Source organism: Cyprinus carpio, chromosome A7 (assembly GCF_018340385.1).
Source record: "Cyprinus carpio isolate SPL01 chromosome A7, ASM1834038v1, whole genome shotgun sequence".
Lineage (NCBI taxonomy): Eukaryota > Metazoa > Chordata > Actinopteri > Cypriniformes > Cyprinidae > Cyprinus > Cyprinus carpio.
In genome coordinates this window covers 9,619,256-9,644,655 of record NC_056578.1, presented here as the reverse complement: position 1 = coordinate 9,644,655, position 25,400 = coordinate 9,619,256, and the positions used below count along the sequence as shown (strand labels likewise).

Here is a 25,400-nt window from a genome sequence, read left to right as displayed (position 1 = left end):
TAAATGCAGCCTTGGTGAACTTCTTTTAACCACATAATATATATATATATATATATATATATATATATATATATATATATATATATATATATATATATTTTCACTTTTCTTATTTTTATTTCTAACTATGCATTGATCAGTCAATCAGATACAATTCGTTTATATATATATATATATATATATATATATATATATATATATATATATATATATATATATATATATATATATATATATAGATAGATAGATAGATAGATAGATAGATAGATAGATAGATAGATAGATAGATAGAGATATATAGAGATATATATCAAATAATCGTGTTTCAATAGTACTTTTATATGTTTTAGTTTTAGGTTAAACTAAGGTAAAACAGTTGATCTTGATCATTTGATCAATGGAAGCAGCCTACAGCAAATTATACAGTATATATACAATATATTCAGCTCAGTAATTCAAAACTGCTGCTAGTTGTCTGTATGGGGTTGTATTTCAAAAAGCTAAGCAGCATAATTGACCTTAATGACGTTTAATGATGCTTAAGAAACTCCATTAGCAGACTGCACTTGAGGTGTGACATTCACACAGACTGGTGACCAGGTTTGCAGTTTAGTGGTCGATATAGTCACTGTGGTCAGTGAAGTGATAATGAGTACATTACAAAAAAAATAGACGAATTGTATCTGATTGATTGATCAGTGTATAGTTAGAAATAAAAATAAAAGAGTGAAAAAATTATATTTACATAGTTTATCAAATTTTATTAAATGGAAAAATATTAATATATAGGCCTAATATATTAAATGTATAATGTACAGAGTACTATTGAAAAGTTTGGAGATGGTAAGACTTTTTAAAAATGTTTTTAAGTGACCGACTCTTTAAGAAACAGTTCTTCTTATGCATTCCACAACGTATCAGTTTAGAAGTAGAAGTAAAAGTGAATTGCAAGTGTGCTTGTGCTTGTTAGAGTTGTTGCCGAGGCCGAGTAGAATGTGTGATGTAGCAATGACGTTTGTTGTCGCACGACTGTTTGAATATGGACACAGAAGAAGAAAGTGTTTACAGACAAAAAAAAAAAAAAAAAAATAAATAAATAAATAAATCCTCAAAACGAAAATAACAATAAAATCTTAATAAAAACAAACGACCAGACAAATGACCAGAGAGCTGAAAAAGAATAAAAAATTAGCATTTTTTTGTAGGCCTATCCCAAAAGTTTAGACTAGTTTGTGCTCGCAGTTCTAATCTAATCAGGCAACCATGAACATTTTCCAGATTCATTTCTTGAGAATGGATTCTCTGACCTCTGTGACCTCCAGGCCGCCCTCTCTGTCTTTCTGTAGTGTGAGAGTGAATGAGCGGCGTGCTAGATTTGGCACCTCCATACTGCAGTAGAATGAGTGAAGCTGGCACCTGTGTGTGTCTTTCCATCAAACTCCCACAGAAACTTTACTAAAATAGCTGTTCCTCATGCTTATAATTGCAGTGGAAACATACGTGAATGCATTTGTACATTTGGTAAACTGCATGTTACCTGCTTTGACTTTAGTTACTGTACTTAGTTGCTTTTTTACTTGGTATATAAAAATTTCACTGTGGTCTGGCAAGACCTAGCAAAGCGAGGCCTTTCACACCCTTGCTATGAAACGTGACAAGTGACAGATTTAAACCAAGAAGCACATTGTGCATGAATAAAACTGTTATTGCACAAGCAAATTCCCTGATTGACATTACTGAATAATAATGCTGTTGATGAATTCCTGAATGAATAAATACAGCTAAGAGAGTGCCAAGAGAAAACATTATGCAGCCACAAACTTAAGAATTTAAGAAGTTATATATATATATATATATATATATATATATATATATATATATATATATATATATATATATATATATATATATATATATATATAAAGAAGGCACAGTAATTTATAATCTAGTAAATATGGTGAAAGAATTATCTAGATTTTTGTTTCACACCTTTGCACAAATAAGTGACCATCACAAGAGGTGTGACTGATTCACACGTGAGCCCTGGCCTTGTTTTTACAAGTGCCTTTCCATGTGCACATACTCAGAGAAGCATGGGAACTAAATCTAAAACCAATATACTGTGGTTTTCTCATTTTCTTTCCTATTTTCATTATATTGTGCTGAGAAATCACTGAAAATCAAAAGTAAAATTATGTTTTATATTTTATTTTTATACCATCACAAACCAGAACAAACAAAAAACATAATTTGATCCTTTCTTGTTTAAATTGTTGAACATAAAATATAAAAAGAATATATTTTAGATTTGACATAAATCTAGTAAGACTTAATCAGTGTTGACCTATTAAAATAAAACAAATTTGAATAACCTTTTCTGTGGTCAAAAGTGGAAAAAGGAAAGACATAAAACTATTATTTTTGAGCCATTCCTTCATAATTGCTATTCACACGTTTAAAACAGAAAAATAAAATCTAAATCCCAAAATCTACATATTCAAATCTCACAAATCTCTATCTTCATACAAACAACGTCATTCTGATGTACTATGATCATTTTCTAATTAAAAGGCATGACAAACAATAGTTGAAAAGATGGGAATCCAAGAACATCAGAGTTAAAACACAGTAAAAATATAATTATCTAATGTGAAATAAATATATACCACAGCATTAACAAACACAACACAACAAAAACTAGCAGATGACCAGAATCTGGTGAGTAAATGAAGTTGGTGATAAAGATTTCTATAGCAAAAAATCAAAAATAACTCAATTTTTACATATTAACTATTAAAGTTATTTGTTCCAATATAAAAAGGGAATTTGATATTAGCACTCACCTCTTAATCATTTTGTGTGATTATAGCAAATATATTTCCACATTTTGGATTCTTTACTCAAAATATAGCCACTGCGAACACTTTAAAAACATATGCTCTATAACTGTTGTTTATTAAAAGAAGTAATACTATGAAAGTAATACTACGGTGATGGTTCTAACATGACACCACATCAGCTTGACATGATTCCGCTCTTTTGCTGGCAGTGTTCAGCAGTCCAGCATGCGGTCATCCAGTGTCCAGCTGGACCAAACGCTGAGGCCTTGAGGAGTTTGGCTTTTTCACTGAAGAATGACCTCTCGTGTCTCAGGCAACTTAAACGCTAGCAGTCCTCCGCACACCAGCGCTGACAAAGACAGGATGATGGGGATGATCTTGGTGATGCCGATAAACTTGCCAAAGGTGAAAGTGCTAATGATAGCCGCCAGTTTACATGTGCCATTCAACACACCGAAAGCTGTGGCTCTGAGGACACAAACCATGGATGAGTGATACATACTTCATAGCTTTATTCAGAGTCAACATGTTTAATTTGATGTAAATGAGGTTATGAGGCACTCAGGTTGTTTAATATGTTGCACTGTTGTCTAGCTGGATTGTTCAGATCATAGTGAAAAAATGTCTTCTACAAATTTACAGACAAAAACGTTTGGAAAGTAGGTGTGAACATTTTTTTTTTTTTATGCTTTACATGTTGACCACAGTATCATATCTAAAGAATTTTAATTATCTAAATCCATCAGGGATTTATGCTATTTACAAACCATTTAAGTTTGAGATTAGTAAGATTTTTTAATAAAAAAAAATAATACTTTTATTCAGCAAGGATGTAATAATTTGATCAAAATTAACAGTAAAGACCTTTATAATGTTACAAAAGATTTCTTTTCTTATAAATGCTGTTTTTTAAACTTTTTATTCATCACAATCCAGGAAAAAAAAATGCATCAGTTTTTATACAAATATTAACCAGTACTTCAATATTGATTTTCTTATATACTTTCAATATTGATATAATTAAGAAATGTTTTTTTGAGCTCCAAATCATCAAAACATCAAGCATTTTAGAATGATTTCTGAAGCATCATGTGACACTGAAGACTGAAATTACAGCTTTGCATCACAGGAATAAATTACATTTTAAAATATATTTAAATATTTTAAATTGTAATAATATTTCACTGTTTTTACTGTATGTTTGATAAAAAAATGCAGCCTTGGTGAACATAAGAGGCTTCATTCAAAACATTAAAAAAATCTAGTGTAGTTCAACAAATGCTCTCAAATGTTTTCTCATCAATTTGAAGTATTAGAGATGTCTTTTGGTGACAGATCTTTTGTACCTTTTTGAGGCTGGATAGAGCTCCACTGTGATGACCTCAATGCCGTTCCAAGCTGCAGCACTGGCTGCGAAGAAGAGGCAGTGGAAGAGGACGACCGCCCACTGACTGAAGCACAGGAACACGAAGAACGTGCAGCCAGCGGAGCCTAACATGGATCCCCCTGCAAACAAACACACACACAATTCACTTAGATACTATAAACCCATTGAAATCCATAACAGTTTTGTATAACCACTCACCTATAATTTTAAGTCGTCCTATTTTATCCATTAATAGGCATGCTAGGATGTTACCCGGTAATACAGACAAACTGCCCAAGAAGCTGACTAGATAGATCAGGATGTCATTTTCCTCTTGGAAATTTAGATGGCAGCCTTTTTTGGGGTGCAGAAATGTTGTATTTTCCAGCTTACAGTTAATGAACTTGGAATCTTCCCACAGGTCTGCAAGAAACGTGACAAAAACATAACAGTAATGAAAGGAAACCCAAAAGTCTCATTGAAATATCTAATGGGCTCATGGTTAATATATAATAATTCAATACCAGTATTGTAGAAGACTGTGTTTTTAAGGGTGCAGTTCTCAAAGAAGGTGTCCGTTGATCTGATGTCCTCAAAATAACAGTTCTCAAAGAGTGATTCCTCAAACTTCACGTTTCTTATTTCTATGTTGATAAACCTGCATGTAAAAGTACATCAAATTGACAATACACGAACATTACCATTCAAAAATATGGGCTCACTAATAGTCAAGATATGACAGTCAAGATATTTATAATAATACAAATGATTTCTATTCATCAAAGAATCCAGAAAAAAAAAAAAAAAAAATATGTGCAACTGCTTTCACCACTGATACCAATAAAAATTTGTCTTGAGCAGCAAATCAGTATATTATGATTTCTGAAGGATCATGTGACACTGAAGACTGGAGGAATGATGCTGAAAATTCAGCTTTGCATCACAGGAATAAATTTCATTTTAAAATATATTCACATAGAAAACAGTTCTTTTAAATTGTAATAATATTTCACAATATTACTGTACTGAAGTACTGAGTATTTTTAATCGATAAATGCAGCCTTGGTGGGCATAAAAGACCTCTTTCGAAAACATTTTTTCAAAAAAATCCTACCAATATATCAAGACAGAGAGACAGTTAAGCTAAAAATCTGGCATGTGTATGACTGTAAATGAATAAATAAATGTACCTGTCATGGATATACTGCCCCTCCTTGTGGACCTGATTTTGCAGAGTGAAGTTGAAATGAAAGCGTTCCACTTTCTCACGATGAAAGATCTTGACATTGGACTCGTACTCCTCAAACTGGAGGTACTTGATCTGGTCAGGAAACCACGCTCCCAGGCCGTAATAGCTGTGTGGTGGAAGATTGATTTATACTGTAGGTTGTTTACTGTTAAAGGAGTCATTTTGCTCAACTGAGCTACCTACAGAGAGATCATTATTTACATGCTCCAGACATGATGGCGACTAAGATACCTCAATATAGGCAGCCTGACATGCAACTTTCACTGAAAAGGCAATCACAGAAGTGCAGTCAAAAAAAATCTTTAAAGATGGCAGATGAAACAAGAGATATGTTGATTTTAAATATACTCATAATTCATTCTACACAGAAATATACCTCTAAATAATAATAATTAAAATTATATAATAAGAGACTTTTTTAATTAGTGCATGCCATATATTTAATAGGCATAAATACACAATACACAACAGTTAATAAAAATAAAAATTTTTAAAGAAATTTAACCTTTTATTCAACCAGGACACATTAAATTGATAAAAAGTGACAATAAAGATGTTTGTAATGTTACAAAAGATTTCTGTTTCAAATAAATGCTCTTCCTTTGAACCTCATTCATCAAAGAATCCTGAAACACTTTCACACTTCTTTAAGTAGCTAAACTCTTCAACTAATAATTTAAACTAATAATTAATAAAAAAGAAGAAATGTTTCTTGATTTCTGAAGGATCATGTCACACTGAATGGCTGCTAAAAATTCAGCTTTGCCATTAAAGAGAAAATAATATATATATATTTGACTATCAAAAATAAAATCAGCCTCGGCGAGCATAAAAATTTTTCTAGAACATAAAAAAATCTCACTGACCCCAATCGTTGAACGTTAGTGCATTAATATATGTTTTTAAATATTGTTTGAAATGATTAAAACTTATTTTATTAGCATTGTATTTGTGTATTTAAGTATTTATATATTTACATTTGGTTGTATATTTATGTTTTTTTATTTTACATTATTTTATTAAACATTATTTTGCATTATTATGTCACCTTATTGATTCTGAATTGAGTCTTTTATGCGTATAACACTTATACTGCCTATGTAGAACATCAACAATACAATCATTTATGAGGTTTCTCTGAATATTAGGATAGGCGATGTAGAAAGTTGGCAGAGAGAAGCTATGAAGCTGCTCTACCAAGAGCTGCTCACCTGAAGGCCATCGTAAACCACACAATGGCAATGAACAAACCATGGAGTCTGATATCAGGTGCGGCGAGTGACAGCATGTTCTTCATGACTTTTGGAGCACAAAGGAAACAATCACTGCATTTGCTTTAGCAAAACAAACATCTTAAGATCCAGTGTTTTTATTGCATGTTTCAATGCTTTTATCATCTGCCAGACAAAAACTGTAATTCTGAACTAAAAAAAAAAAAAAAGAGGTAATGGTACACCTCTCCTCAACAAGCCTTACACTTTTAGCCATCATTCAGGTCTTTAGCTCAAATGGTGCATACCTGTTTAACCAGAGTCATATGTCTGACCATGAATCTCTGGAAGGCAGTGCCAGTTTCACTCTGAATCTCTATGAACTCGTCATCCTGTGTTTGAGGTGTTTTGATCTGTGAAACCTGAAAAAGAGGGATTTATTTCATAGGTCAGAGCATGTAAGCTGATAACAGGATTTATCAGGTATCGCCAAATTCAGTTATTAAAATCAAGCCTTTACTCAGTAAACTCATCACAGTCATGGATATGAGCTGCTTTACTAGGGTCAGTTCTGTTAGAGTTTAAAATCAACATCTTTACATGAAACACTCTCTCTGGCTCTCCCTTTGCCCTCCAGTTAGTGTCGTGAACCTGCTTCAGGATCATCCAAGCCTCATCATGTCTTGCAGTCTGAAAAAAATAAATAAATAAATATCATGAATTTTTTTTGTAGCCCAGGACTTTTTAACAGGGTGCACACCAATTATTATTTAAACTCATTTTTACACAAAAGGAATTTACTTTATGCCTTAAACATATATTTTTTCACAAAATGCCATTTTGACAATCAGCACACCATTCTATAAAACTCAAAGCAGTGCTGGGCAAAACAACAGAAAATTTACAGAAATTAATATCTAACTAATACCTTTTATTTTATTGACGTTTTATTTGCATTTTACTGTTTTAGACACTGATGATGATGATGTGATATTGAAAATGTTTTGTCTTTGTGCACTTTTTATCGTGCACTGAGCACTTTTGTATTATTATGGCATCTGAATAAAGACGTTTGGAAATATTTTCCTCAAAGGACATTGTGTGCAGCCTTTTGTGCTTTTCTACTCAGATTTACTGATTTGTCATGATGTTAATAATGTGTCACATTGTCAATGTGAAAATCTACTTTTTATATTATATTATAATATGTTAAAAAAATAAATAAATACATTTATTTGTGACCCTGGACCACAAAACCAGTCATAAGGGTCAATTTCTCGAAATTTAGATTTATACATTAAGCTGAAAAAATAAGCTTTCCATTGATGTATGTTAGGATGGGACAATATTTTGCTGAGATACAACTATTTGAAAATCTGGAATCTGAGGGTGCAAAAAAATCGAAATATTGAGAAAATCGCCTTTAAAGTTGTCCAAATTAATTCTTAGCAATGCATATTACTAATCAAAAATTAAGTTTTGGTATATTTACAGTAGGAAATTTACAAAATATCTTCATGGAACATGATCTTTACTTAATATCCTAATGATTTTTGGCATAAAAGAAAAATCGTCAATTTTGACCCATACAAAGTATTTTTGGCTATTGCTACAAATATATCCCAGTGACTTAAAACTGGTTTTGTGGTCCAGGGTCACATTTATTCATTTATGTATGTATGTATGTGCAAAAATTTAGTAAACTATCATGCACTCCATCATATTACCTCCAGGAGGAAACGAGGACTTTCTGGCATGAACACCAGTCCAGCAAGAGCAGCCACAGAGGGAAGGAAACAAACCAGCACAAACACCCTCCAACTGTGGAACTGGAACTCTGTCCCCATACTAAAACCCCAGCCTGAGACACAAAACAACCCAAACCCTTAGAAACTTCAGGCGAAACATAACAACATGAAATCTTGACATGTGATTTTGGAAGGTCCAGCTACTTCCAGACAGCATCTAATATTGTTATAAATTTACACACTATTGCTTTCCGCTAGAAAAGTCCTGCACTGGGACTTAACATTCACAAAAGGCTAATTTAAACGGAATATATCAGTTCTTTGCTCACTGCAATTCTTGTTTCAAGTGTGCTTTTAAAATTGCCATTATTAGAAACTATTTTTAGAAAGGACTTATTATGATATATAATGGTTGACCGTAATGTGGGATGATTCCCCATGCGGTGAATGAAGCATACAGTCCTCCGAGCATCCAGAACAAACACAGCCAGCTGAGATGTTCTCCTCTCTTGTCCATCTGCAGGAACTCAGCGAAGTACGTGTACACGATAGGGACTGACCCGCCGATCCTACAGGAGATCATCAGAGACTGTGTCTTAATATCAGTTAACGGACAGATAAAATTCAATTTAATCATAAAGCCAGTATAGTGAGTGATTCCATCTTAGCTGTAATCTACAGCACTTTAACTCTGGTAAATAATTTTCACTTGTGAAATATGAAATAATGCAAAAAAATTATCTACACTACCATACTAAAGTATGGGGTTAATAAGGCATAAAAAATAAACTAATACCTTTATTCAGCAAGGATGCCTTAAATGGATCAAAAGTGACAGTAAAGACATTTATAATGTGAATTGTTTTATGCATCAACAAATTCTGAAATGTTTTACGGTTTTCACAAAAACAACACAACTATTTTCATTATATTCAACATATTAGAATGATTTCTGAAGGATCATGTGACACTGAAGACTGCCGTAATGATGCTGATTCATTCATAAATTCAGCTTTGCATCACAGGAATAAATGACATTTTAAAAAATATTCAAATAGAAAAATGTCATATTAAATTGTATTAATATATCAAAATATTACAGTATTTTTGATCAAATAAATGCAGCCTTGGTGAGCATTAGAGACTTCTTTCAAAAACATTTAAAAGTGTTATCGACCCCAAACTTTTGAACGGCAGTGCATATGCATAAATGAATCCCTGCTGCTTTTAGAGAGTCTCACCCAATTCCTGAGCAGAGTCTGAGGAAGATGAAGATCCCGTAGCCCTGTGCAAAACAGGACAGGAAGGAGAAGATGCAGTTGATGGCCAGTGCATAGAGCAAACACTGTCGTCTGCCCAGTTTATCAGCCAGACTGCCCCACAGGACAGCTCCGATCATCATCCCCACGTACACTATTAAACCTGAACACACAGAGCCATACAGTCAGCTACTGAGGAACAATAACACAGGAAATCAAAGCAAAAAGAATACTCCAATTAATTTGAAAACCTAATGTTGAAAACAAATGTTTCTAGCATTTTTTTCCCCTTTCATTTTTGTCCAGCAGAAGAAAGAAAGTCATATGGGTTTGGAATAATACGAGGATGAATAAATGATGACAGAATTTTAATTTTGTGTGAAATATCCCTATAAGGTATAGTATTTATTAGTATGGACAGCTTTGTGATCTTTATCAAAGTCCCTTTAAGAGTATTCTATAGTCTTTGTCTTTATCACAATCAATATTTAACAAAAGCATCAGAATATCACACTCTGTCTCTATCTCTCTTCAATTTACCAGTGGTCTGCTACTATCTCTCTCTCTCTCTCACACACACACACACACACACACACACTGTCTCAAACAGCTAATCAGAGAATGGGATAAGTGATTATCAGGCACGTGGCAGGGATTGCGAACCTCCCTGTGGATTACACACCAGACAGCAGACAACTTTGATCCCTGATTGAAATTTTTCCTGCTCAGCACAGGTCGAATGAGAATGTTTCTTTGATTGTGTTCCATAGGCTATAACCAACACCAAAAAATACTACAGGAAGATATACTCTGGGATCTGATGTCTGCTTGAAAATAAGGAAAATATTCAAATTTTAAATAGCAATATTTGGTCAGAAATCAGAATGTAGTTTCAAACAATAATTATATTCTAACATTCAAAAGTTTATCAAAAAATATAGTAAAAGCGGTAATATTATATAATATTATTACAATTAAAAATATCTGCTTTCTATTTAAATATATTTTAAAATGTAATTTATTCCTGAGACGGCAAAGCTGATTTTTCATTCTAATATGCTGATTTGGTGTTTAAGAAATATTTCTTCTTATTATTAAATGTTGAAAACAGTTGTGCTGCTTAGTATTTTTCAGGATTCTTTGATGAATGGAAAAAAAATAGTTTTTATAACATTATAAAAGACTTTACTGTCACTTTTGATCAGTTTAATGCATCCTAGCTGAGTAAAAGTATTATTCTCATTATAAAACTATATATATATATATATATATATACAGTACAGGTCAAAAGTTTGGAAACATTATTATTTTTAATGTTTTTGAAAGAAGTTTCTTCTGCTCATCAAGCCTGCATTTATTTGATCAAAAATACAGAAAAAAAATAATATTGTGATATATTATTACAATTTAAAATAATTGTTTTTTTAAATTTATTATACTTTAAATTATCATTTATTTCTGTGATGCAAAGCTGAATTTTTAGGATCATTATCACATGATCCTTTAGAAATCATTCTAATATGATGATTCATTATCAAAGTTGGGAAACAGTTCTGCTGCTTAATATTTTTTCAGAACATGTGATACTTTTTTAGGATACTTTGATGATTAAAAAGTAAAAAAAAAAAAAAAAAAAAAAGAAGCTATGTTTTTAAAATATAAATATTTTGTAATAACAATATACACTACTGGTCAGTAATTTGGGGTCAGTAATTTTTTTCTTTCTCTTTTTTTAAATAAAATCAATACTTTTATTCAGCAAGGATGTGTTAAATTGATAAAAAGTGATAGTAAAAAAAATATTTTATTAGAATATATATTATTAGAATTTTTTTTATTATTTTGAATAAATGCAGTTCTTTTTAACCTTTTATTCATCAAATATATTAGACAGCAGAACTGTTTCCAACACTCATAATAAATCAGAATATTAGAATGATTTCTAAATGATCATGTGATAGACTGGATGTTACATGTGACACTGAAGGCTGGAGTAATGATGCTGAAAATTCAGCTTTGCATCACAGGAATAAATTATTTTTTTAAAGTATATTTAAATAGAAAACTATTATTTTATGTTGTAAATATATTTCACAATATTACTGTTTTTTCTGTATTTTTGATCAAATAAATGCAGGCTTGATGAGCCTTATTATATACATATATATATAAATAAATCGCTGGGACATCTGGAAGTACTGCAGGGTAGATTTTATTCTTTAAAAGTATGTGAGAGCAGGACCATTTACATTTGCTATTATTTTCCCAGCCCAAAAATATTTACTGCACATTTTGCTTTTGCTTTCCTACAAAAAAGGCCTATCAAACTGATTTTGTCTGATCAGAAATGAAGCTGATTCTGATCCCCACTCCTTCACTTACCCAGCATGCCCTTGTCAGCATTCGACAGGCACATGTCCTTCTCAGCACTGGGCAGGGCGAAACTCACTACGAAGCACTCCACCCCATCAGCCATCAGGGCCAGACCCAGCACTGTGAAGAGGGTCCACTGAAAGCGGCCGTGACCGCAGTCTTCCATGATGGACTCGTATTGCTCAGGCAACGTTTCCTCCTCCACCTCAGCTGCCATCCTGGCCTTCATGCGGGCCTCCCTCCGGGCAGCTCTCCGTGCCTCCTTGATCTCGTCCGGATGAGGGATACCTTGGTACTCGCCCTCGTACATCTGCTCATCTTCATCATGCCCCTCTGTGACATCACTAGCAGCATCTTCCTCCTCCTGAGGAGGGTAGTCTGCCTGATAGGGGTAAGTGTACTCTCCTCCTCCATATGTGGGATACGTTTCTCCCTGCTGGTTTATATTGTTTTGGTAAGGGTCATCCATTTTGGCTTGAATTTGTTATTTTCTCGAAGACAAATATAGCTAAATTAGCATAATCCTCTGAAATCTATGAGTCTTTGGTGACAGTTCCAAATCCAAAAAAGGTCTTAAAATATAAATTGCACCTGACTTAAGTTAAGGCTTCAGTATTTATGGCAAATGAGTTAGTTCCCTTTGGATGGTTCTACACAAGGCCACATGCTGAACCTGAAAGAAAAAGAACAATAGTTAGAAAAAGTTTGGGGAACAAATAAGTAAAATAATCCCACACTTTCACTGGTCAAGACTGGACCTTATTATAAACCCCCTACTTATCCAGCCCAAGCCATTTGATCTGACCACACCAGAGACAAGACATCCTGCTCATTGCTACCTGAAATCAAAGCATTTTATATTGAACAGTTTTGCGCACCTGATGAATAAATGTCATGACAACAAAATCTGTCTGCTTTTATGTCTATTTAGCAATGGATCAAGACATTGACAATATCAAAATGTCTAAGTACTATAAAGACAGACTGCTTTTCTTGTGCCCTGACATGTGCCGTATTTTCTCCCGCTTTCCAAGTTAGAGCTATGATTGAATCCAGCTCAAAAACAGATGAATTTTATTCATTCCCAGAAGGCCAAATTAAATTTGGAGGGTGATGAACATGTCTCTTGATCAAATAATCAAATGTTTGAAGTATAATATATAAGAGCAAAACAGATTAATAGATTTTACTGGTTTGCAGAGAAAACATATATAACACTTAAAAAACAATCAATTCCCAATTGCCCTTTGCCCAAACATTAAAAGCAGTAGAAAAGTGATTACTGAGAGGATCTACATTCCCTGAGTATCCCGTCTCAACCTGGTCATCGTGATCTGACAGCCCCAGATGGGCATTACGTAACTTTAGACTTGTACTGTGACAAAATAAGCTAAAACAAACCGAGCGAATGCATGCAGTTAGGTCTGTAGGGACTGTTATGGGATTAGATCATGATATTCATCCATTTACAATGTTCTGAATGCCATCTGCATTTAAAACTAGTATGCACATACATGTCCTGGCACACTGTCAGATATATATTTTGAATATACATTCAAATTTCATGTCTTATACAAATACAATTACAGTGCATTCAGGCTACACATTTATATATATATAAAAATACAATATATATAAAAATACAATTTTCAGTATGTTTACATTTTAAATTTCAATTAAAATAGTAACCTATATTAATCATAATAAATAATGACAATAATTAATAAATTAATAATAATTGCATTTAAAACATTAACCAACATTATCTAACATCTGAAAGCTTAACTGAAATGAATTATTAAGTGTTTATACAATCTTCCCACTAAGTTCATTTGTGACATCCTCTTGCTATAGACTTCAAATAGCTATTTCATTTTAGAGCTATTGTCATTTTATAATTATAATCTCATTGGAGGACAGATGGGAGCAAAAATGTCAATGGCTAAAATTCAATAAACCATCTGTTTTACACAATGAAAGGCAATGTGTCATGAAGCTTTGCATCAGCTTTATAGATCTGCAAAATACTAGCATGCAACAGTCACTTTCAAACTGTTATTCTAATCTCTGTTTATGGTTTTTATTTTACTGTTGTGATCTGTCATTTGTAGGACTACTGACATTTAAAGTTGCAGGCATTTTTTTAAAGCAAGGGCTTTGAAAGCAGTTTTAAAATGGCTTAAAATCCAAATGAAATGAACTTACCAGAATTAGTATTCCTTTATGTTTATGGCGTTCAACATAAATCCAAAGGAAAAATCCTGGCAGGGTTTCAGAAGGCAAGCCTTACATGTCACCTTAACAAGAGGCTGTTGGGCAGAGCAGAGGATTATGGGTCGACCTCATGATCAGCAGCTCCGGCTCATCCAGATGGATTCTCCCTAAACTTGATTCTGCCAGACCAAATGGTAGAATCCAGTTTAAAGATCACGTAGCAGATGTTATAACATGTTTTGGAGTGGAGAATACTGTCAAATCATGTATGCTAAAGATTTGACCTCACATGATTATGCCATTGATGCTATAAATAATCACTGAGAAGTTATTGAATGAGAAAATATAACCTGAACATGTTTTGACGCATTCATTCAGATACAGCACAGACTATAGCCTTTGAATGGCCAAATGTATAACTTAGCTTTTTTATAGGCCAAACAGTGCAAGCAAACATTTTTCACAACTCTTATTAACGTGTTCTTTCAGGACACGGAAGATTGCTGACACCACTTCCTTCTCAGACTGACATCAGTGACATATGATGGGTTAATTAGCTAAAGTAAAAAGGTTTGCACGGCCTGCTCTGGGACAGTATTATAGAGGGTAGATGTCTTGCATGCAGTAAAGCTGCCTAATCCCACAGCCAGTAATTCTGCAGCAAAGAGGATTAGCTCCACCCCAACAGAACCACTGGCTATTTTTAGACCACATATTCCCTGTGTTTTCTCAGTTTGCCCCGCCTCTTTACTTTCCTCTCCCACCAATTCATCTAAACTTCCTAAGTGGGCAGTTGATCTACATTAAGACCAGCTTTACCTCCACAAACCCTTAGTTTTACACAGTTGTTCACAAAACTTGTAAAATGGCAGACCATTTAATACTCCACATTTAATGTCCTGTTGCCACCAATGAATCCATAATTTTACTAGTTTGATTTTATGTCATTGAATATAACAAAACTTTTTAGTTAATTTAATTTTTGAATCACATGTATTAAGGGCTCCACTAATAATCCCTAGTCGTCTGAAAGACTTGCAAGACCTCAATACGCAATAAGTGGAACCGTAGGCTATATGATTTCTTTAAGTAGGCTAATTCTTGCTTCATGATAAAGGTTTCACAAACATGCATTGAGATTCCACTGACATTCTTAGTTTGTGTCTGGTCTTCAGAGAAATAAAGCCTTTTGAGATTGACTTTATCCTCAAATTTACTCCACAGGGAAAGAGAAAGTCGCCATCTAGTGTTTCTTTGAAGAAAGACAATAGCAACTAAGGAATGGACTATAATGGCTTACTATTTATTAAATATTTAGCAGTTTGCAGCCTGTCAGTTTTTAATATATATAATAATTAAAAATTATATATAAGTAGAATTTTCCTATAACAGAGTATTGACAAGGCCTGACATATATATACACACATACAAAAAAAACACAAATATAAAAGTTTTATTCATTTAAATACATAAAAATACATAAAAATTCATAAATTCAGAAAGGATGCATGAAAAAAGTAAAGACATTTATAATGTTACAAAAAAATTATATTTGAAACGATGCTGATCTTTCATCAAAGAATCTTGAATTGCTAAAATAATTGATAATAATAAGAAACATTCCTCGAGCAGCAAATCAGCATATATGAACGATTTCTGAAGGATCATGTAACACTGAAGACCAGAATAATAATGCTGAAAAATCATTCAGTAATCATTAAAATAAATTAAATTTTTAATTCAAATAGAAAAGTGTTATTTTAAATTGTAATAATATTTTCCAATATTGCTGTATTTTTGATCAAAGAAATGCAGCCTTCTTTCAAAATCATTAAAAATCTTCCCAACCCCAAACATTTGAATGGTTACAAAATTCAAACCTTTAAACATTTCACACCCATAAACATTAAAACAAAAATTAAAAAAACACATTCAAAACACAGGAATATCACACAATATTGATGTTGAGCAAAATTAAATAAATAAATTAAATATAAATAAGCATTATACACCATACTATTCAGAGATAGATCTATCAAACAAAAATAAATATATTAAATAATATCAAATTAAGTTACAATATTCTTACAGTATCATTAATTATATCAGTAATGAGTGAAGAGGACAAAATGCTTTTCTACAGCTTACATTAAATCCATTTAGTGGTTAAATATTACGAAGCCTTTGAATTTTTTATCACCATAAAAGTCTTTTTAAATCTTCAATAGTAGCATTGCATAATTAAGTGGAAGACACAACAACATCGTTGACAAACCATAAAAAATCCCCAACTCTGCATGAATCAACTTTGACAGAACTGGCCCGAGTCTGACAGCCCACCCTGTCACCGCTACTCTCCTCCTCCAGCAAGTCCTTCAACATACAAAACAGCTTTTGTGACGGGACAAAGGCAGCAATGTACTTCATTATGCCATGCTTGTTTCCCATCTCTCTTCATTGGTGGCAGACTGGGAGCGACGGATTGCAGATGGGATATTGAAATTCACTTCACGTTTCCCTCTACTCTGGCTATCGCAAATGTGTTGAAGTGCAGCTCAGCGTGACACACAGAGAAGAGTCTTTTCTTTCACTGTTTCCTTATTTATCTAACATCAGAACTCTGCAGGGGGGAGAGAAGGGTCGTCCGGGGCTTTCTGAACACACTGGAGACAGTCCATCGAGGATCATGAAGCTCTGAACTTCCATTCACAATGCACACAAGCAGTGCCTCACTATATATATATATATGCAAATAGTATGTTTTGGAAATATTATTTGTTTATAAAGGGTTAATAGTGTTAGACATAAACACTTTTCTACTCTTTCACACTAAATTTTTCATCTAGACTCTCATGGTTCCAGGGCAAGATATCTTGGGTATGTTTTGATAAACTGATTGATTAAATAAATAAATAAATAAATAAATAAATAAATAAATAAATAAATAAATAAATAAAGTTTACAAAGCAGATTAACTCCTATATATATATAATATATATATATATATATATATATATATATATAAGATATATTATATATATTATATATTATATATCCAAAAAAAACAATTAATGTCTTGAGTTCTGACCAGTCATTAGAAAGGGAGAATAAAATAATTACATTTAGTGAATGTAAACATAAAAAATAATTATGATAAACGTATTTTGTTAATATCTTAAGTGCACACTTTAACTTTGACAGCCCTAAAAATACATGTTACATAATAAATAAATAAATAAATAAATAAATAAATAAATAAATAAATAAATAAATAAATAAATAAATAAATAAATATTTAAAGTTTACAAAGCAGATTAACTCCTATTTTTTCCACAGAAAAAGTTCAAGATTTTTAAGTAGAAATTTATATATAAGAATAAAAGCAATTAATGTTTTGAGTTCTGACCAGTCTTTAGAAAGGAGAATAAAATAATTACATTTAGCGAATGTAAACGTAAAAAATAATTATGATAAACGTATTTTATTAATATCTTAAGTCCAAACTTTAAATACATATTATAGAATAAATAAATAAATACATACATACACTTTTTCAGGGACCCCTTATTTGCCTCCAAGGGGGTCCCAAGTTTAAATACCCCTGTGCTGGGCAACTTTATTCACATTGACAGAATGAAAATACATTTAGAAGCATATTCTTTCTAACATTATTTGATTTTATTGTCCTCGACTTGCTAAGAGAATTGCTTTCACGTCTAGATATCACTAAGAGTTTTTGAAGTGCAGTCTATTTACTTATCGCCAGGGGGCGGCACAACAAACTATAAAACACCTGCTGCTGATGAAAAATCTGACTGAAAATATTCAACTGTTAACATCCTCAAACAAACAAACAAAGGTAGATTAGAAGTGCATAAGGCAAAATAATCAATAAAATGTTCTTAATTTACCCGTATTAGAAACCAAACTCCTGAACCGTCTCTAGTAGAGACGCACATCAAAATGATGTTTCCTTTTATTCACGAGTGAAATCAGAAGGGCGTGGCTTAGACGGTACGGAGGTTGTCTGTGATTGGTCAAGGTCTAAATAATAGTTTTTACATTTTAACTATTTACTGGGTATTTTAAATTCACTGTATAGCAACTTTTCTTAGTGTCATTAATAATTGTAATGTATTATTCAAAACGCAGCTGACGCAGCCCTTGTCACATGACACATGATTAGTTTCTCATCGCTGATGAAGATGGACCAATCACAGTCGTTTGTGATTACAGAATGACGCGTTTTGTGTGATCATTTTATAGAGACTACTAAAGCGGATTTCTGTTTGATTGTCAGGTTGTATTCTTTATAAATAATTAATACAAATGATTATGCTTTTCGGTGTACAAACGTCTGTAGTACGGGAGAAGACGACCTATGATTTTCAATGCGTCTCAATGGTGGATTCGGATTTCTGGGCCACCGCTTGGTAGAAGCAACAAAACTGACAGGAAAGTTGTTTGATCATCATCTCAGCGTTTGCCTCTCACTGGTTAAAGATTACGGTTAATATGTTTCCTCCAAGAGTATCATGAAAAGTGGATTTCATCCGAACTGTTTCCAATTTATTTGCATCCGCATGCGTCCTAAAGGCAAAATACGGCGGTAGACGTGTTTAGTTAAGCGGTAAGTGGTTTATTTCATGCATACTAGGAGAAATACAGAGGCGTCTGAATGCTTGACAGCTTTTGTTTAGTACTTTCTGGAAATACCCGGCATACATAGACGTGCTTTTAACAGGGCAAACATCAGAACAAGTTTAATGTTTAGAAATGTTTACTGTTAGGCGGCTTATCAGTTATAAAGAAATTCAATTGACCGTCGATTCATCTTGTTAAGAAGTCAACAGGTGTACCAGGTGTTTATACCAAAATATCTTCTGAAAACTGAGTATGCTGAGTTCTGAATTCTTTTATTTTTGTGTGTGTTTTATTCTTATTAAAATCTCTTGGACCTAAGATTGTGATATTTTTAAATCCACAATAAAAGTATTCAATGCAATTCAAAAAAAAAAAGTTTTAATGCAGTTTAAAAACACAATAATATCTAAGCTGTACATTTAAAGTTATTTATTTATTTATTAAATAACTAGCCACTGTATTCATAATTTAAGTTTTGTAAAAAAAAAAAAAAAAAAAAAAAAAAGGTTTTTCTTTTGTGTTTTATTCTTATTTTTATCTTTAGTCTGAAAAAATAATGTGGTTTAACCCAGCTATATCTGAAACCTAGGCTTTAACTTTTTGGAGGGAAGTTTGTTTATTTATTTAATTGACTTTTGTGTTGTGATAGCAAATGAAAATGAATTACTTTAATTGAAGCTTAACATTTTTCATTCAAGTCAAATCACTAATGCAAAAACGTTCCCTTGAAGCTTATGGTAGTTTCTCAATCTCTGGTGGAATGACCAATTGATAATTTCTATTGATTTGTAATGTTTATTGGCAGGGTTTCCTCCTCCAGTTTTTACAATGTGACATCAGTAAGGCAATACAGGTAAATGTTGACCCATAAATAAGGGAACCGTTCCCTGAGGGAGTAAAGCAGCAGGAGCAAACAGCAATAACCGCAGGTTTTGAGATCATCAGGTAGGACAACATTAACCAGACAGGCATCAGGCAGCACAGTAAGCAGCAGTGGCCTCTGTTACTCAAGTGCTCTTGGAAACAGACACCTGAGCCACAGCCTCCTCATCCTCCCCCACCCATGACATCACACGGCTCTTATCTGCTGCCAAACACAAAGCTGCATTTAGCTCGCAGTAATCAGTGCTGTGACCTAACCTGCCGTGCACTGGAGATGCGTGAAGATTTACAGTAGGTGTGCTTTTTGGTACGTTTGACTCACGTAATATGCTGCAATAATGGATCTATGAGCTCTGCTGGACTCAGCTTGGAGTTCTTAAGATCTGAGGTAAGATGTCATGCGAGGAGTTTGTTAAAATATGAGGAGAAATGCATATGTAATAAAAACCTGTGGCAATAATTCTGAGCCAGTTGTAGAGCAAATTGAGCAGTGTGATTGGCAGCAGACAACAAATTTAGAATTTCTTTTAATTTCTTTTTTCAGTAGTTTAAATGTTTTCTAATGTTACGCAGACCTGCTAACCTGTATGCATTTTGCGTAGCGAGTACGCATTTTAACCTCAAAGTACGCTTGTACGATTTGTCGCTCTAAAATATGCATAACCTGGTGACGCCTCTGTGCACGCACAGTACTCAAATCAAGCAAAAGAAGAAGAGTTCGACCAATCAGAGCGCTGGGTTCATTCCCTGAATAGCAAGCAGGGATGATTGAAAAATGCGTAAGGCTTTTCATTAAAAAGAGGCCGCAAATCGATAGCAAGGAAATCCTGCTCAATCCCTCCTCCATTCCCGCCATCTGGTTTCTTAAGCGAGCACAGTACAGTAATCATTACCTTGTGTGTGTGTGTGTGTGTTTTTTTATTTTTTATTTTGCTTTTAAATAATTTCCTTATTTTATTTTTCTCTGAACTGGCTCTGTTTGTTCCCGTGAGTCTATGTGCTGAGATGAGGAAACACCTCCCCGCTTATAACGTGCATATGAAAACAACACGTCATAAGGACTATGACTTGTAATGAGAAGCGTTTCTAAACCTGCTGTCCAACAGAAGAGAACATCATAACTTGTTTTTACTCTACAACATCAGTCAAGTGTTTGAAATAACTTCTTTTTGTGATCTGATGTGGCATCTTATCACAGAATGTGTCAGAAAATATGTTCTATACTGTAAAAAAGGGCTATATTGATAAGCAATGGATTATAAATATACAAAATTATTATGAAAATACCTGAGAGGGCTTGAAGAACACAGATAAACTATAAATTGTCACAGTCGAGTGTTTATTGTTTAAGTCAGCTACAGCGACAGCTGGATGTCTTTGTCCATATTAGGGATTTCCTGGAACATCTGGAGCTTTATTACTTTTGTGATGTATATGTGGTTTCTGTGCAAGGGCACCCTCCGGCTTCCAGACATTACATGTGTTATTAGACTAAATAATGGCCATTCCATAAAAAAAAAAAAAAAAAAAAAAATACTTCCCTCAAAAGAAATTTGAAGTAGACATATGATAATCCATGTTTTTCTACAGTGTATAGAATTTTACTGGAGTTTTAATTAAAGTGAACTGGAGTTTTTTAAAATAGCATTTTAAATCGCAAATCTCCAGAACGCTGACTGTTTCTATAGCAACTGGGACTTCTAATAGCAGCTGCATTAAAGCGATGACTTTACCGATTAGCAACTGGCTCTTTTATTCAGAAGGCGGGGCGTCCATCGATAGAGCGGCCATATTGATCGTTGCATTTTGAGTGTTGCCATATTGAGCGTTGCTCCCCAGGCGCTGCAGCATTGGCTGCCCACTGCTCCGGGTGTGTGTTCATGGTGTGTGTGCGTGTTCACTACTGTGTGTGTGCACTTGGATGGGTTAAATGCAGAGCACGAATTCCAAGTAGGGGCACCATACTTGGCCACGTCACTTCACTTTCAGAAAGTAGAAAAAAAAGAAAATTCAATAGAATATAACAAAAATGTCTTTACTGTTATAATTTAATGTGTCCTTGCTGAATCAAGGTTTAAATGTCTTGAAAAAACTCTTGCTGACCCCAAGCTTTTGAATGGTAGAGTTTGAGGAATCAAAGTGCTGCCTGTCTTGGCAGGTAGAGATCTGATTAAACAGATGGTTTTCAATGGGTATGTTGATAAATATGCTGTGGCTTTCCAGCTGTAACACTTATATCATGGTCTTGGACAGAACTGTGGTCCTCATGCTTTGAAGTTTTAATCATTGTTGCTATGGCAATTCAAATAAACCAAGTAGTTACACATCAAGCTCCACCTCCACACCTTTCAGTTGTGATCCTCCCCCAAAACGCACACACAAACACACACTCACTCACTCACTCATTCACTCACTCAAGCATTACTAATGTGGCTCTCTGGAGAACTGCATAGACTGCAAACAGTTACGATTTCACTGCAGCTTTTGAACTGCAGTAGATCAGGAACCACTTCAAAACGTGCATTGATCAGAAGGTGTGGTCTTTTCAGGTCAGAGTAATAAAAGAAGCTTTATGTCTCAAATGACATTTAATAGCACTCAGTTTCCACACCCAGAAGGACAAGTTATAATTTTGCATTCATAATGACTGAGGTTTGTTGTCGGCATAAAATTGGACTATGATATTCATGACAAATCTTGAGACTCACTGTCACTGGGAACTACTTCATTCTCTTTTTCAGATGTTTATCTGATGTCTCATTTTTGATGCAGGGAGAAACTGAAATTCCTGTTTGTTATACTTTTTTTTTTTTTTTTTTTTTTACAAACCTGTAAGAGTTTCCTCCCAAAATTAAAAATAAAACAACATATACTCAACAACATGTAGTTCCAAACCTGTAAGAGTTTCTTTCTTATGTTGAACATAAAAGAAGATATTTTGAAGAATGATGATAATCAAACAGTTGGTGGTTCCCATTGACTTCCATGGTATTTCTTTTCCTACTGTGGAAGTCAATGGAAACCACCAACTGTTTGATTACCAGCAATCTTTAAAATATCTTCTTACCAAACATGTTTATACAAGTCTTTTCTCACATGTAAAAGCGAAGCAGGCTCAGTAGTTATGATCAGGTGTCTGTAAGGGACACCAGTATCAGATGTCACTATTGAGTGTTGCTGTTCCATGTGCTTGAAACAAAAACAGTGGTGTTTACCTGATGCTGTACAATTTTCAGTATAGTGCGATCAAGTTTTTGGTCACACAATTGGCAAGCAGTCGCACTGAACTTGGTCATATGGTGTTGTATGTTTCAGTACTTCCTCTGAATAATGCCTGAAACCCACAAAAATAGTGCCCTACCTATATTGGCTATTCATACTAGGAATGGGTGGTATGGCCAACTTAGATTAATTTGTTTCTTTACTGGAACAGATTTGGAGAAATTTAGTATCACATTCTCACCAATGAAGCCTCTGCAGTGAATGGGTGCTGTCAGAATGAGTGTCCAAAGAGCTGATAAAAACATCACAATAATCCACAAGTAATCCACACCACTCCAGTCCATCAATTAACATCTTGTTAAGCGAAAAGCTGCATGTAAGAAACAAATACATCATTAAGACGTTTTTAACTTTAAACCATTGCTTCCATCTAACACACAGTACCTGTAATATTGCTTTCTCCAGTAAAAAGTCATCTTGTCTGAATCAGGAAAGAAATATATACAAATCAAGCACAGTTTAAAAGTGAAATCCAGTCCAAAAACAAATACGTCTGTGGAAGACAACACAGGGTGGATTGCTTCACTGGGAGAAGTGTTATTATGGGTGGTTAAAATGCCTTAATATTTTTTTTCTTACAAACATGCAGTTTCACAATACACAAAATGATAAACTATAGACTTGAGTGATTATTATTATTGTGGTGTTTTTATCAGCTGTTTGGACTCTCATTATGACGGCACCCATTCACTGCAGAGGATCCACTGGTGAAGAAGTGATTTAATGCTACATTTCTCCAAATCTGATGGAAAAAAACTGACTTGGATGGCCTGAAAGGGAGTATATTTTCAGCAAATTTTCTTTTTATGGGTGAACTTTTCCTTAAAGAACATAAAACCCTGAACAACAAATTGTTTCATTACGCAATTACCTAAATTTAATTACATTTTTTGATTTTATTAAGTTTTGGTTTTATTTTTCAGCTAAATGAAAACTTTCAATTTGATGTCATTAAAAAATAATTTTGGTGTGTCATTACTAATACAAAATACTTTCTCGTTGGATTAGTTTCTTCTCTCTTTGTCTCTCTTTCTCCGTTTTAATTTGCAATGTGTATAACATGGTATATAAACATATAGAGGTATCGCAGAATCACTATTGTAGTGTTTCATTATTTGAATTTAGCTTTTTCTTTCCTGTTGTCCAAAAACTTATCAGATCAGACTTGTGGCCCATTTTTGGGTTGCAGCCCACCAGCTGAGAACGACTGTCATATCATATCAAAAACCTCTAGTGTTAATAATTATTCATATTCATCTAACTATCCAGCTAGAATTCGACTGGACTCATATACAGTACATATTTATTGTGGTCTTTTGTATAAATTGCTCCTAGTGTGTGCATAATTACTCTGCTTTGTTTAAAAAAGACAGGCTTATTTGATATGGAAATACATTTTAATGTAGAGTAGGTGTTTGTTATGTCACACAGGGGCAAAAAAGATTTAAAAGCAAAACAAAAGCAGCTGCTTCTTCAGCAACGTTGTCCGCTAATTAAATTTCACACCTGAGGCACTAATGCAATCCTGATTATTTCTACACCACCAAAGCCAGTACCTGAGCATGTTATTGCCTGTTTTAAACATTGACTGTGCAGTATTTTGCCACATTAAAGTTGCACTATGCTGATCAATGAGGTTTAACCAAAGTCAAAGGCCTAATAATCTTCTTTGGCCTCCATTCAGAGTCTTGATCCATGATAATTATCTCATAATTCAGATAAGTTGCCCCGATTGTTAGATCAGATCGAATTATTATAATTTGTCATTTTGCAGATGCATGGAATTCGAAAAGGCCTTAAAGACATTAATTGCAGAGTCCTCATGGATCATCATGCGATGGAATGCTTCAGTTAGGGTGAAACATGCTGATAGGTTTTTCAGTAATTCTCTATTGCTCAAGCTTGAGATTTAAGTTTCGAAAGAATATTAAACATTTTTAAACAATGTTTATTTATTCATATTTTAAAATGTAAATTATTCCTGTGATGCAACGCTGAATTTTCAGCATCAGTCTCCAGTGTCACATGATCCTTCAGAAATCATTCTAATATGCTAAATTGCTGCTACAGAAACATTTCTTATTATTATCACTATTGAAAACATTTATGCTGATCAATATTTTTGTGGAAACCGGGAGGATGAATATAAAGGATTATGCTAACTTCAGAATTGGCCTACAAAAATACATCATCCCTGCAGGTGGTATAAAATATACCTATATATAACATGTACCCAGCTCTACCTCAGTCTGTTCATATAACTGTTTCTAAATGCCTGTGCTGATAAAACTCTGTTTGTCTCCAGGTCTGCTGATTTCCTTCCGTCCTCATG

At 33.6% G+C, this 25,400-nt stretch overlaps 2 protein-coding genes across 6 annotated transcripts in view; one reads left to right on the top strand and one right to left on the bottom strand.

Annotated features, from left to right (window-relative positions):
* Nucleotides 1–2,309: 2,309 nt before the first annotated feature.
* LOC109057577 (synaptic vesicle glycoprotein 2B-like) lies at nt 2,310–14,558 on the bottom strand. The gene is made up of 13 exons (XM_042759535.1): nt 14,252–14,558; nt 12,056–12,719; nt 9,656–9,836; nt 8,832–8,983; nt 8,394–8,527; nt 7,267–7,356; nt 6,975–7,088; nt 6,667–6,755; nt 5,397–5,561; nt 4,731–4,864; nt 4,426–4,629; nt 4,187–4,346; nt 2,310–3,308 (listed from the first exon to the last, which is right to left on the bottom strand). Exons 2-13 carry the CDS (start codon nt 12,513–12,515, stop codon nt 3,125–3,127), a joined length of 2,067 nt encoding a protein of 688 aa, XP_042615469.1. The 5' UTR covers nt 12,516–12,719; nt 14,252–14,558; the 3' UTR covers nt 2,310–3,124.
* Nucleotides 14,559–18,669: 4,111 nt separating this feature from the next.
* The window catches only part of LOC109083038 (A-kinase anchor protein 13-like), a 69,015-nt gene continuing 62,284 nt past the window's right edge, over nt 18,670–25,400 (top strand). For 3 of the 5 annotated variants that reach the window (XM_042759532.1, XM_042759534.1, XM_042759533.1), the window contains exon 1: nt 18,671–18,890. The gene's annotated coding sequence lies outside the window, so the exon portion shown is untranslated. Of the gene's footprint in view, nt 18,891–25,400 lie in introns of all 5 variants that reach the window. The other 2 variants (XM_042759531.1, XM_042759530.1) reach the window with 1 other exon arrangement.

Coding starts and splice junctions, on each gene's coding strand:
- LOC109057577 (XM_042759535.1), bottom strand. CDS start 12,515: ATGGATGACCCTTACCAAAACAATATAAACCAGCAGGGAGAAACGTAT. Junction 8,984..9,655: donor AGACTCTGCTCAGGAATTGG/GTGAGACTCTCT, acceptor GATCTCCTGTAG/GATCGGCGGGTCAGTCCCTA. Junction 4,865..5,396: donor GGGCAGTATATCCATGACAG/GTACATTTATTT, acceptor TTTTACATGCAG/GTTTATCAACATAGAAATAA.